Raw genomic sequence first — 14,523 nt, 5'->3', positions numbered from 1 at the left:
TTCCAGAATAAATCAACTTAAACCTTAAATAACTTTCAATATTTTACACTCCATAAAAATATACTTTATCAAAATTATACAAGTTAGAAATGAGCTCAAGATAACATCAGGTCATTAATAATAAAATAAAATGATCTGGAGGGCCGGATAGAATTACCTGGAGGGCCGGATCCGGCCCCCGGGCCTTGACTGACACGTGGTCTAGAATATCATTCCCATTGGCCTTTCCTTAGCGTTTAATTGGATTTTCCTCTTACTAAAGATAATCCAGTCAATGTTTGTGTTAATCCATGTGTGTTTAAATAATCCTTCATTCGTAAAGATTATCATGTATGATTATCTCTACATTTTTGCACTCAGAACATTTAAAGAAATTCGTATCATTTATAAAGTTTCAAACGTCTCCCAATTATTTGGGATAAAAGCAAACAAAAATTGTGTGTTTTAGATCCATTTAAATAAGTGAATATTTATGCCCATCTTTTATTTATACAGCGTGTGTGTGAGTTGGTAAAATGACTCATACTTGCTATTCTTTCCCTTCTTTCTCCCACAGGGGGATGAGTCAGAATGAGAGAACAGGTGGAATAAATTCCGCTCTGTGACACAAAGGTTGTCTTGGAGTTGTTTAACAAAGCAGATAAAAACAGTGGATCCAGAAAAGAAAAAAAAAACACAGTTTGCAGCCGTCCGTTAACAGACACACGTCAGAAGGCGCTAATTAGAACACATCGCTCTGGACACAAACACGACTTTCACCCAGATTTGGAGCCATCGCACCTCCTACTCATGCATCCAAATACCTGGTGCCATGACAACTCGCTGGCTGCCTCTCGAGCGGGATTTACAACTGAAAGTGTCACAAAAAAGGCACTATCGGTGCTGAACAGTACGTCTCATGGACAGTTTTCTCTCTGTGAATCACCAACCGCCTTCTAAGCTCTGACTTTTAGCTACGTTATTCAGTAAACTCAAAAACACAAAGTTGTACCATATACAAAAATATAAGAGCAATCTTTCAAAAGTGACATTTGTGATGCCATTTTTCCTCCACTATAAAGATGTCATCAAAACTATTTCCTACCTGTTTCTGCTGTCAAGACGACATGTTTTTCTCTTTGAAATGCCTCGAAGACACTTTTATTACACATCCCGATGCACACTGCCGTTCTGATTTATGTAGCACAGCTGTTTTTTATAATAAACACAACAGTATTCTGTGGTGCGTTAAATAGAAATAGAGATAAGAATTTGTGTGTGTGATTAAATCAACGATTTGCAGTGTGAGATAAAATAACAATATATGGAGACTTTATTAAAACGAGGGCTGATGACATATATCAGGGTAAATACAGCATCCTGAACCTTTTCTGATAGCTTGATTTTGAACTCGAAGTCAAGCAAGTGGTAAAGATAGTGTGGTCAAGTTGGGTCAGAAATTAAAAGTAAAACCCAAATATTTTATAAAGATTGGATAATTAATAAAAATTGAATGTACAAACATTTTTTCAAGTGAAAAATCCTTCATATGCAATAACTATTGTCTATATTTACCAAACTGGTGAACATCGGAGCGCACTTTTTTTTGCAAAGACTTCTGGGAAATTTCCAAGGGACTAAATTTTGGAATTGTAGCTGAAAAACTGACGAACACCTTTATAGTGAGGGAATTCAGATGAAGCCCAAGTCTCTTACGTTTGTGAAATGTGGCTTTTGGATGGTTAGCTTTAGGGCCGCCATGACCAATCGACGACTAATCGACTATTAAAATGGTCAACGACTAATTTAATAGTCGATTAGTCGTTACTTTATTTTAAACGGAGTCACACTGTAGTAAAGTTAAAAACTTTTGATGGTATTCTGTTCGCTTTTTGGACTATTTTGGCTATTTTGAGGTTTGGCTAATATTTCAGCTGCATGTTAGATATTTTGTACGACGGAGTATTAGGGCCACCAAAAAAAAAAAAAAAAAAAAGTAATATTACGACTTTAAATCTCGTAAATTTACGAGAAAAAAGCGTAACTGCTGAATTACGAGAATAAAGTCGTATATTTATGACTTTAAAAGTCATAAATATACGACTTTATTCTCCTAAATCTACGAGATTTAAAGTCGTAAATTTACGAGAAAAAAAGTCGTAATATTACTTTTTTTTTTTTGGTGACCCTAATACGCCGTCGTAATTTTGGCTAATTCAGGATTTTTTCTGTTTTTTTTCTTTGTTTTTTTATTTTGGAGTTTATCTAATATTTCAGCTGAATGCTAGCTATTTTGGCAAGTTTCTGAATTTTTTTCAGTTTTTAGACTTTTTTAGAGTTTAGTTGATGTTTCAGCTACATGCTAGCTGTTTTGGCTAACTTCAGGTTTTTTTCTGTTTTTTTTAGACTAATTTTGCATTTAACCTATATTCTTGTGTAAAAGGTTGAAAGGGTTTTATACTTTGGTTCAATGAAACACTCCCCTTAACCAGAAAATTCAAACCCTTACCGAGCCATCCAGCACCAGAGTTGGGGACACACATGTCCGTCTCGGCGCTGGGCAGAACGAAGCCCACCACGAAGACCTCCACGCCGTCCGACATGAGCGCCAGCCCCAGAACGAAGAAGAGCTGCCACTGGAACCTCCCATGGCCACACTCCTGCATGATCAGCTCGTACTGCTGGGCCAGCTCCTCCTCGTCCGCCTGCCTCTCGTTTTCCAGCTCCTTCCGGCTCTTGGCGCTGTCGGACACCGGCTTGCCCAAAGCTACCTGACTGTCCTGCACCTTCCCGTCATTGTAGGCCGGAACTCCTTGGTACTCCCCCTCGTAGATCTCATCTTCATCGTCGTGGCCCTCCGTTGCATCACTGGAGGCCCCGTCCTCGTCGTTGGCTGCGTTGTTAGGATAGGTGCCATCTTGCTGAGCGTAGCTGTTGTAATTATCCTCCTCTTCATCCTCGTTGTGGAATCGGTTGTAGCTGCGATGAGATGAGTATTCGTCCGAGGCCCGGTCCACAGCTTTGCTGAAGTTTTTGGCAGCGTGCCGTTTGGCTTCCTTTGCTATGTCCTTGGCACCTTTCGCCAAGGAAGTCCTGTTGTTCTGCACTTCATCCATCTCAGCACAAGGAAAGTTGGCACTTTAACTTCACTTCTGCTGCACTCTTACTGTACGTCAGGGAGAGAACGTAAGCTCCCTATTTTTATTCAGGTTTATGGTGTTTCTTTTGACAGATTTAAGGCGGTAAAAAAGGAGCACTGAAGAAAGGAGCCAGCTGCTAGAAAACTGTCGGTTAAACGGTACCGTCTAATTCCATTGAATGGGAGCAATCAGACGGAGCTCAAACGAGACGGAGCTCCTCAGTCCTGTTGGGTTTGAGTGGAGGAAACCATCAATCTGTAGGAGGAGAATCAGAAAGACAGGATAGTTAGACTCACATCCGTCAGTAACAAATCGCCTGATTGATGCTAAATTCAAGACAAAACCACTGACTGTACATGAAAACTGGACGAAGTGACTCCTCCCCCCCAGTGTTCCGGAATAAACATTCTTGCTCTGATACATTTTTTTAACATTTTCTTAATAATTCTCATCTTTTTCATACTTTTTCTGTCGTTCAAACTATAAACCGACCAATAAGATGCCTCGAAAACTTACATTTTTTAAATGTTTGATTGACAGATTTCATGTCACCGGCTTTCAAGAGGGGGTGTGGTCTTCCAACAAGCTAACTCGTAATTGGCCAGACTGGTTGGGGACTCGTGATTTCATAGGATCATCCAGCACATCGAAAAACGACGAGTCAGAGACACCCGAAACGTCAAAAAGTGACGACTTGAGAGTGAAAATGTGTTGTAGATACAACCAACTGAAAAAATAACAGAGAAATGTTGAGTTGAACTTATATGAAGACAATAGTTCACCTCTACCAACTCTGAAATGGGCGTGGCTAACACATTTGTTCAACCCCGCCCAGTAAAGAGGGTTTAAATACGAATCTGTCAATCATAAGGTAGCCCCACCTCTTTACCTTAAATTAGCTCTGAATATGACTACAAATTCTATACAAAAGTTACAACATTTTGTATAGAAATCTGAATGTTGCAGTTCCTTAAATGACCACTAGAGACTGGCTTCAAAAAGGGGAGGGATTTCATCGTTACACCTGTTTTAAAAAGTCGGGTAGTACGATAGAATTTACCCCTATTTAAGGCTGGTATTTATTCATTTTCTCATACTTAAACGCTAACATGCAACATTTGGACACTTTTATTACTCCAGCTAAATATAGTGTTTGTTTATCAATCTATACCTACATATTTCTGTTCCTTCAGGCCAGATATGCTTGATGAAACATAAAAAAATATTTTTTTTTTTTTGCTGCTGATATTGTTCATTTCATAAAAAAGTAATTTCTGGGATTCTGAGATGATTCTCTCTCCTTAATATCCTCCAATTAAATCACAGCTCAGCACAAACTGATCAGCTGTCAAACTTATTATAACATTTTATTTGGGAAAAAAGAAGGTTTTATTCATATTTACAGCATAAAAGTCATTTTTTCACTTTCAATGAAGTGAAAATGTTGCCACATTATCCGTCTGAAGGTGTTGTGAATTGATAAAATCTCACATTTTTACTTCAGATCTCTTTCATATAAGTCGTTTTCATGATGGAATAGTAAAAAAAGTATTCTCCAAAAGCCATAAAGGACACCATTAAAATCAAATTAGAGTGGTAGAACGCCCACGCCAAGACTATTTATCGACATTAAGCGATGTACTTGAGAGTTGATCAGTTTGTTTGCCGTCAGCAAAGCTTCCAGTCCAGCAACAGAACTCCACCTAATAACATCATGTGCTTGAAGCACTTGGACTCTTTCCAAGACTGGAGCAATCAGAAAATTACACAGAAGCTGCAAACGGTTCACTGAGCTCCGTTCACACATCTGAGACATATGTCGCTACACGGAGCAGCCATACATTACTTTTGCATGAGTAACCGGTTTAGGTTAAACTGCAAGAGGTTCCAAATGAACCCTTAGTATTAGCCTTTTTTAACCTTACAGTTACAATAAACCATGTTTTAGATCTGGGGGGGGAACCTCAATCACACAAGGGGCCAAAATCCAAAACACACTTTAGGTCACGGGCTGAACAGGATAAACATTTATTGAACACTATGAAACTACATTTTTAAAACGGTAAAACCGTAACTTTTTAACATAATTATGAACTAGATATATAGCATCACCTGTGATAGAGCTAATGTGAATGCTGAAAGCTGAATTTGGCAGCTGAAAATGCTGAAATTGATAACTAAAAACGCTGAAGCTGATAGCTAAAATGTTAACCAAAGGCCAAATTAGCCTAAAAAATAAAAAAAAGAAAAGAAAAAAAAACAAATGTAGGCTAGCGAAAACAGCTAGCATGTAGCTGAAAAAATAGCTAAACTTAAAAAAAAAAAAAAAAAACTGAAAAAAGCCTAAATTAGCCAAAATAGCCAGCATGAAGTTGAAATATTAGCTAAACTCCAAAAAGCCTAAAAAACAAAAACAAAAAAAGCCTAAATTAGCCAAAACAACTAGCAGGTAGCTGAGATACTTGCTAAACTCCAAAATAGACTAAAAAACTGAAAGAGAGCACAAATTAACCCAAATTGCTAGCAAGTAGCAGAATCATTAGTTAAACTCCAAAATAGCCTAAAAAACAAACAAACAAAAAAAAAAAATTAGCCAAAAGAGCTAGCATTTAGCTAAAATATTAGCTAAACTCCAGAATAGCCTAAAAACATTAGTAAATCCCAAAATAGTCCAAAAAGTTAGCAGAATGTCGATTTTTAAAACTGTAACTTTTTAACATAATTTTGAAGAATAAAAAGGCAGTATAATTATTCCAGAATAAATCAACTTAAACCTTAAATATATAAATAAATATTTTACTCTCCATAAAAATATTTTTAGTCAAAATTATACGTTAAAAATAAGCACAAGATAACATCAGGTCATTAATAACAATAAAATAAAATGATCTGACTTTGACACCTATTTTAGATCATATTTACAGTATGTAAATGTTCATGTAAAATTCAAAACTCATTTTAACATTTACTTAGTATTTATATGTTTAGAATACATAATTAAAAGTATTTCTGTAGAAAAACAGGAACATTTCTAAAAGAAAGTCTTCAAAAATGCTGCATTGGAGTATCTTCTGCCCAACGACTGAGAATCTGTTCACTTCTCGACTTTTCTGCTGCCTGAAAACTGTGCATCCAGTCAACATAAACACTTTTTTGATGGGGGGATATGTGTCAGCCTGTATGAGGGAGTCTCCTGGGGGCTCCCTCTACCATGACATTAACATGACCCCCCCCCAGAAGGGCTGTCAACCCACCAGACTGAGGGAGACGCCAGTTTCTAGGAAAAATCTCTCTTCTGTCTCACCAACAATACAGATGTAGAACAAACGGGATAAATATAGTTAGTAAATCTTAATAGGAATATTTTTTATTAAAAAATGTATATTTACACTTCGTATCAAAGGTGCAGAGATGATAAAACTCATGTTTTCTTTGAGTCCTGAAGACAGACGGGTTTTCCTGTTTATATATGTGACTCTCCGGGTTGGTCAGAACACGCGGAGGTGTTGAGTCGGGTTAAAAGCACCGAGAGCCGGTGGCAGGTTGATGTATGGGGCCTCTTCTCACCTTTGCTCAACAGAACTAGATAAAACATCAGTTGTGTGTTATCGCTTGAGCGTTTAAGCGCCAGGGGCTCTGCGGCGACAAAAGCATCCCAAGAGCTTTTGGTGCAATGCAGCAGCCAAATGAAGTGGGAAAAGTGTCCTAACTAACTTTGAGCGCAGGCAGATGATGAGACGCAAACTCCCCGAGGCCGCGGGAGCATCTGTGTGCAGGGAGAAGAGAGCTTTGTTTGGAGGAGACCTTCAGGCCAGATGTGAGGAGATTTTGTTGGGATTTTTTTCTCTCAGTGGTTGACAGGAGCGGAGGAGAAACTATAAAGTAAAAGCGATTCCTTTAGTCAGCTCAAATGTGATTTATTTTTCATTTTCTAACTCTTTCTCCAGCAGTTCGTTAGTCAGTCGCTTTATTTACAGAACACAAGATGCTTGACATAAAAGACATAAATATGTGATAAAACAATAAAAAGTCATAAAACACAAAAAAACCAACAATTGAAAGACAAAAATAAGATAATAGGAAAAATAAAAAAGGTAAAAATGTACAAATGAAAAACCATAAAATACATTAAATGCTTAAAAGTCAAATCAATAAATAAGTCAATTAATTATTTAAAGATCCATTACAAAGAAAATCACGTTTTTGTTGTTTTTAACGTGTTCTTTTAGCATTTTTTTCATAATGGAGGATATTTTTAAATTAAAAAAAATAGGAACCAGGTGAAAAAACGTTTGAAGATCGTATTTGTGGGCGGGGCCACAAGCTCCCTGCTCCGCCCCTTTCTCATATATACACTTGCAGACAAATGGATCCATGAACGTCTTTGTTTTCCTCGTCTGAGCTGGACTCTGGTTCCGATATTGGTCCACATTTTTGTTAAACCGTTAATGTTAGGTTGGCATTGTGAGGGACTGTAAGCTAGTCTAAATAAAAGGGAATATGGGAAATAAGAGGAAGCTTACTTTGTGCCAAAAGTTCTGCCCACAACATGATTTAGCCTAAAATCATAATTAAAAGACCATTTCAAGACTTTGAAATTAGATCAATAGATGATCAAAGTCGGTCATTGGTTGTGCTAACCTTAACCCTATGTGGTCACTATACAGTCCATATTTGTCTTTTTTGTGGTGTCTAAATCTACAAATTAAAAATCTAGTGTCCTGGAAAGTCTCTATAAAAAACTAGGGAGCATTGATTCTCTCTAGATTGGTGAATATAGACCACAATGCATTCGTCCAACCACATTTCAATTAGTTGCTTAGTCTCATCGTTGTGTTTACATCCCATAATGCCCGGTTGGTTCAGATGTTCAGCTCCAAGAGTGGAGTCTATTCAGACTGAAGAAGCTCTGGTCCCTTTTAAGCTAACTAAATGTTTTCAGTCTGAAAACAGCCTAAGTTTCTGCCCCCAACCCTTCTTCTTGGGTCTACACCACCACTTCCTGACACCCTTTGTCTTCCAGGATGCGTATTCACTTTTATCTTCTCGTTCTATAAGATGAATTCTTCCTTTATTTTTCTTGGCCTCTTCACATGTAAGTGATCTGACTTTAAGTTTGTTTTCTGCCTCAGTGTCAGCTCTGACGGGGTTTCTGCTCTCACGGCCCAACGCATAAAAAATTCATCAGAAGAATGGCTGATATAAGAGGAGATCAAAGGAGGATTTGTGAGATCCTTTCACGCATTCACGGGGATGTTTTTTTTTCAGGTGAAAACATTTTCCTTTAGCTGAATTGTCTCTGCTGAGTATGACTGCTGCTATCTGTGGTGCTAAAGAGTGAAGATCAGTTTTGATTTTTACCCCTGATCCCGTCCCTCCAACACGTTCCTACTCCTAACTCATCACACGTTGACGTTTGGTTAAAGACATCTTTGCGTCAAAAACTGGCGTCTTAGGAGTTCCTGACTTGTCGTTTTTGCTAGCTGTTCCTGATAAATCACGGGACCTCAATCTCCCAGTCTCAAATTAAAACCAGTCCAGTACTGGGACCCTAACCCTGCACTGTACATGGTACTGGACCCGAACCGGTACTGGATGTGTCCCAATGACCAGTCTGCGTCCAGTCCCACATTCAGTACTGTGTCTCAAGATGAACCCTTGATTTTACAAACAGCCAGCAGGTCAAAAAACGACAAGTTGGGGACACCTAAAACGTCAAAAAGTGGCGCGGAGGGGTCCTTAACCCTTGAGCTTTCTCACGGGGTCCAGGTGACCCCAGCTTTACATTGACGTGTTATCCATCAAATGACAAATGTTGATGAAGGTGGACAGGATGGACTCTATGCACGGACCTGCCTGATATATTTGGGGTTTAAAATAAGACCACTTGGTTATGGTTAACTGTATTTATGGACTTTGCAAATCTGCGTGTAGTATCCCTGGTATTGTCTAATTTCCGTTATTTCATTAATTTTGACACAGAAGACCCCCTCAAAGATTTACTTTTTGGATGTCCCTAACTTGTTGTTTTTTTATGTGTTGGTTGTTCGAAAAATCAAGGGTCCACAAACCTCTTGACACGGTACTAGATGTGGTCCGAACCAGGCCCAAACACAAACTGGTACTGGGTTAGGGTGCCGGTTCACGCCCAGTACCACGTCTGGTACTGCGTCCGCTGCCGGATTAGGGTACTGGCAAAGGATTAGGGTACTGGTAGAAGGTTCAGAAATCCTTTATTACTCCCATTGGGGTACTGGTAGAGGGTTGGTGTGCCGGTTTGCATCCAGGCCAGTACTGTGTCCAGTGGCAGGTTAGGGTACTGGTAGAGGGTTAGGGCTAGTTACTGAAAAGTTGGGTTAAGGCACTGGTAGAGGGTTAGGATACTGGTAGAGGGTTAGGGTACTGGTAGAGGGTTAGGGTACTGGTAGAGGGTTGGGGTGCCAGTTTGTGTCCAGGACTGGTTTGCGGCCAGTACCGTGTCCAATGCCGGGTTAGGGTACTAGCACTGGACGCGTCCCGAGGACCAGTCCACATCCAGTACCACATCCAGAAGTTTGCAGATCCTTGATTTTACTTTAGTATTTTAGTTGGGGACACCCAAAATGCCAATTTTTGGCGCAGAGGGTTCCTAACCAAACGTCAGCATGTGACGTGTTGGAAGTGAGAACGTGTTTGTCCCTTCATCAGTTCTGGAGAATTATTTGTTACATTTTTGCCCAAAAGTCTGAAAAACGTCCTGGTTTCTGACACGTAAAGGCTTTAAAGCACAAAGAAACTAGTTGAGTCCCAACCATTAGACCTCCACAGCATATTTAAATAGTTTGTATGAATATTCTTCTGCTGAAAAGAATGTATATCTTTTAAGCCGATACATATAGATTTACTTTAATTTCTAATGCTTTAAAGTTCTGGAACTTGTGATCTTGAATCAGCAGCTCAAGAGTTCCTAATCCTGTCAGGTCAAACTCATTTAACACCTAAAGAGCCAACTTTTCATGAAATTGCCTTCTTTTAAATGATTAATGTGTCAGTAAAGCTTTAGAAGATAACTAAAATACAATCCTGAGAAGGTTCAGTAAAAAAGGAAAACTGGAAGTCTCTCTTCTCTCCTTTCAAAGTCATCATCTCGACAGTTTCTAAAAGATCTGCCTCTGCTGTTGACATTTTATTATTCATGATGGGCTATAATTCCTTCTCCGTATGCAAATGGCCATTGATGCTGACATTTAGGAGGATTTCAGTGCAGTTTGCGGTAATGAGATTCTTGAGAGTCCAGTCCTGATGTCAAAACGTCGCAGAGAACAAAACTCTTAGAGAAATACTCCAACCTCAAACCCATCGTGGTAAAACCGTAAACGGACAGGATGCTGCGGGGTTTTTTCACGTCACTTCGTCGGTGTTGATTGGGGTTAGTACAGGAGAACTCTTATGATACAAATTTTGCAATCAGCACAAATCTTGTGGGCTCTGAATCAGCAGTCTGCAGAGGCGAGAAATGATTTCCTTGCAGTCGTGCTGTCACGGCCCGCTGACGCCACGCAGCTACGTTCATTAATCACTCCCAAACCCAACTACAGCGGTCGCACGCCCACGCACGCCACGCACGCCACGCAGGTGCACGTGTCCTGCCACACTGTGCACGCTCAAACAACAACCTCTGCAGGACAGACAGCCTTCACTCTCTTTATTCTGAAGTTCTGGACTGCAAAGAACAACAAAAAAACGCCTGGAACATGCAGCTCCAAGAAAGAACAGCATCAGCATGCGGCATTCTGGTTGACAATATGTGCATTTCAGTGGCGTGTGCAAAGCCCTACAGGCTTTCTGGGGTGCCCACAGATGGCTACAGTGCACATTGCATCATGCACATCATGTGAATAAAACCAGACGTCAAACTCAGGGACACAACAAAAGCTTTCTGGAGTGTGTTACCTCCAAAAGGACAGGTGGAGTTTAGAGGGCGGAGCCATAGAGTGGCACCAGAGAAGTATGGAAAGCATGTGACCCATCTATGGATATTAAAAAAAAAATAAAAATAAGTAGTTCTTCATGACTGTGAATTCTGACCACTGCAGTGAACAAATGTGGTGCTTTAACTGTCGGAACGCCTCAATCGTTTACGTAATTAACGTAATCTCAGTGGATTCTGGGGCTGAGAAAAGCAGCTTTTCCCTGATATGCAACATTTTACAACGGAAACCACATGAATCTCTCGCTGAAAAAAAGTGGAAAAGCCACATATGCATCAAAATAAGATGGAATTGTGTTAATTTCATAAAAGTTTGTAGAACGTGTTATTTTAAGGGCTTTGAACGTTAAGATGATTGATCAAAAATAATCAATGCATTAATATTTGTTAACGCAAATTAATTACACTTTGAAAAAGAAACAGTTCTTCACTTTACCTTGGCGGTTCAGGCTTCCACTGTGTGAGTTATTCTCCCACTTTTGGTCACTTACAAAATAAATAAATATTCAGTTCCGTTTGTAGTACTTTATTCTTGGTATTTTTTTGGATTAGATAGATTTTTCACAAAAAGCGGACTATTTGATTCATGGTCTGGTGCGTTGTCACTCGCTGAGCCTCGACTGCAGCGGCAAAGGAATGCGATATAAATGCTGATAGTCATGATAGGTTCAATAAAGCTTCAGTTCCGCTCTTACCGCTTGTTTTTGTCATGATGATGACACAAAAGCATGTTTTAAAGAAGCCTGCACAGTCATACAGAACATTTAGACTACTTTTTTAGATGTGGTTTATCACTTTTGAATCCACACCCAGCAGCCAATCAGAATCCAGTATTCGCCTGGACCATGGTATAAAAGTGATGAATCACAACACAAAAGTGTGATTAATCTGATTATTTTTTTGTTACACAGGATTTGAATCCTGATATTGATACGATGCCGAGTTTCAAGAGAGAAAGGGACGTTAACTCCAAATTCCGATGTTCACAAATGTTTGCAAGTTTCATTTAGTTTAATTTTTACTATCAGGATTTCCTCAATGTCAGATGCAGAAAAATCACTCTTTCTATAATTAAATAAACAACTATTTAAAAAGGTTAAATCCACTTCATTTGAAATCCATTGAATCTGTGAAAAAATGTGTTCTAATAAGTGATAAGGGTACTAAGTTGTTTGTGGCATTTTTTACGAGGTTATTATTAAATTGGTCCGACCCACTTGGGGTCAGACGAGTTGAATGCGGCCCCTGAACCAAAATGAGTTTGACACCTCTGTTCTACACAAACTGTTTGACTTTAATTTAGCTAAAAAGTACAGTTTTAATTCCAAAAGAAAGAAACTGAGATTTCTCAACATTACACACATTGATGTCTTTCCTTCGACTCATCAGAGGACATGGAAAGTAGTTTTACGTTTCTTCAAAGGAGCTTGTACAGAATCCCAAACATTTTGTCAATCACTAGAAATCGACAAACAACAGCCTCAAACCAGCTTTTCAGATAAATTTAAAGTTGAATAACCGCCAGCAGAACAGAAAAGAGGACATTAACCATCAGACTCCAGCCTTCCAGCTCCGAGATTCACAAATGAAGAAACATAGAAATCCATAACTGAGCAGATGCACCGAGGGAACTACCCAACGCGCTGCTCCTAATGTGGGATCTCCTCCTGCTGTGTACACAATCGCACACTTACACACACGCTCAGAGCTGCCTGGTAGCCTGTGTGTAATTATAGCTGTGAGCGCTTACCAACTGCTGGAGCTCGGCGAGATGCTGTGGATTCTCCATGTAGATGTTGATTTGATAGAAACTTTATGTGTTTTTGTGCCTCTTTGAGGACTGAGGCCTCACAGGGCATCATGTTTTAAAGAATTATTTTAGAAACTCTGTGTCAAAGTCACGGCCCGGGGGCCGGATCCGGCCCTCCAGATCATTTTATTTTCTTATTATTAGTAGCCCTATCTTCATCTTCATCATGTTTATTTAAATACTTTTTCCACCTTTATGTGTTTTTTTAATATAGCAGCAAATGATCATATTGTCTAATGTTGTTGTGTGAATCATGAAAATAATATTTTTTACGGCATCTGTTGTTTACACAAATCAGAGCTAGTAAAAAAATAACATTAGGTGTTGGGACGTGATGCATTAAATGTGTTATTTTAGTGGAAATGAAGAATCATGCTTCAGGCAACAATCACAACAAAATAGTCTATTAAAATACAAAATAATGAACCTTCTTTATTGATTCTTTAGCTCTCTCTAATTGAGCATTTAATTGTTCATCTTGTGTCTCTTTCAGTTTACAGTTCTGAGGATCTGTTCTTGTTTTCACACGTCTAATGAACTGGATTCCTTTCACTGAGGATTCTGTATTTAACATAATCTAATTTAAATTGACTCCAGTCTAATCTATTGTAAATCTGAGCTGTTTTTGTCTGCTGTGAGCTGGCCTCACTTAAACAATGTTTAGAACTTAAAGGTTCACATTTCAACTGTCGTATGGTTTCCTTGTTTTTGTTTTAGTCAGATCCTCCCTACAAGCTTCACAAAGTAATAAAACAAATATTAAATAGTCAGAAGTTGCACTTTTTGAACATAGAACCGGAAAATGGACTTGTGTAGCGATGTGTGAACGGAAGAGCTTTGAACGTGCGTGTAAATCGGTGCAAATGAAGCTTTTTCTTTCACAGTTCCATTCCAATACATGAAAGATTTGGTGTCATATAATTCATAGAACCCAAATATTCATGTCTCCTTCGTCGTCATGTTTATAACAGTCTGTACTTCCGTGTTATGAAAGGACACTACCCACATGTCACTACCAATCCAAGTCCCTGATTGGTCACAGTTCAGCGTTGATGTGATATAGCAACACATTCTGATCCCCAAGTCGTCACACATTGACGTTGGTGCTGTCCTAGGTATGTTGACATTGGTAGAGGGGTCATCTGGACCCCACAATGACTTTAATTTTCACTGGTGTCCATAACATGAAATCCTGTCCACCTTCATCCACACTTGTCTTGGGATGGATAACACGTCAGTGTAAGGCACAAGGGTTAAGGACCCCTCCACATCACTCTTTGACCTTTTAGGTGTCCCTAACTTGTAGTTTTTGACGTACTGGCTATTCGTAAAATCAAGCGGACGCAGTACGTACTGGACTTGAACCTGTACCAGATGCTGTACCGGGCACGAACTAGGCCTGGACGCGAACCGGGTTAGGGTACAGGTTCGCGCCTGGCACTGCGTCCGGTGCAGGGTTAGGGTACTGCTACTGGACGCATCCCGAGTACCAGTCTGCATTCGTTACCCCATCCGGTACAGCGTCCCGAGGGTAGCGGACCTTTGATTTTCAGAACAGTACCGGGACACGGTGGGCATCAGTACCCTATCCCACAACCGGTACCCTAACACTATCCCTGCACTGG

At 39.5% G+C, this 14,523-nt stretch overlaps 1 protein-coding gene and 1 long non-coding RNA gene across 4 annotated transcripts in view; one reads left to right on the top strand and one right to left on the bottom strand.

Moving 5' to 3' along the window:
* The window catches only part of LOC118599419, a 65,389-nt gene extending 63,525 nt beyond the window's left edge, over positions 1–1,864 (top strand). The window contains exon 3 of the long non-coding RNA XR_004948759.1: positions 557–1,864. This is a non-coding gene — a long non-coding RNA (uncharacterized LOC118599419). The remainder of the gene's footprint in view (positions 1–556) is intronic.
* The window catches only part of LOC112162867 (synaptic vesicle glycoprotein 2C), a 55,384-nt gene that overhangs the window by 39,206 nt on the left and 1,655 nt on the right, over positions 1–14,523 (bottom strand). For 2 of the 3 annotated variants that reach the window (XM_036214423.1, XM_024298806.2), the window contains exon 2: positions 2,489–3,374. In XM_036214423.1, the coding sequence (XP_036070316.1) occupies positions 2,489–3,095 (607 nt within the window). In that variant the 5' untranslated portion in view covers positions 3,096–3,374. Of the gene's footprint in view, positions 1–2,488; positions 3,561–14,523 lie in introns of those variants that run through there. The other variant, XM_036214424.1, reaches the window with a different exon arrangement.

This window comes from Oryzias melastigma, linkage group LG12, assembly GCF_002922805.2.
Source record: "Oryzias melastigma strain HK-1 linkage group LG12, ASM292280v2, whole genome shotgun sequence".
Classification (NCBI taxonomy): domain Eukaryota; kingdom Metazoa; phylum Chordata; class Actinopteri; order Beloniformes; family Adrianichthyidae; genus Oryzias; species Oryzias melastigma.
Note: the sequence above shows the minus strand (reverse complement) of the source record. Positions and strands in the feature narration are given on the sequence as shown.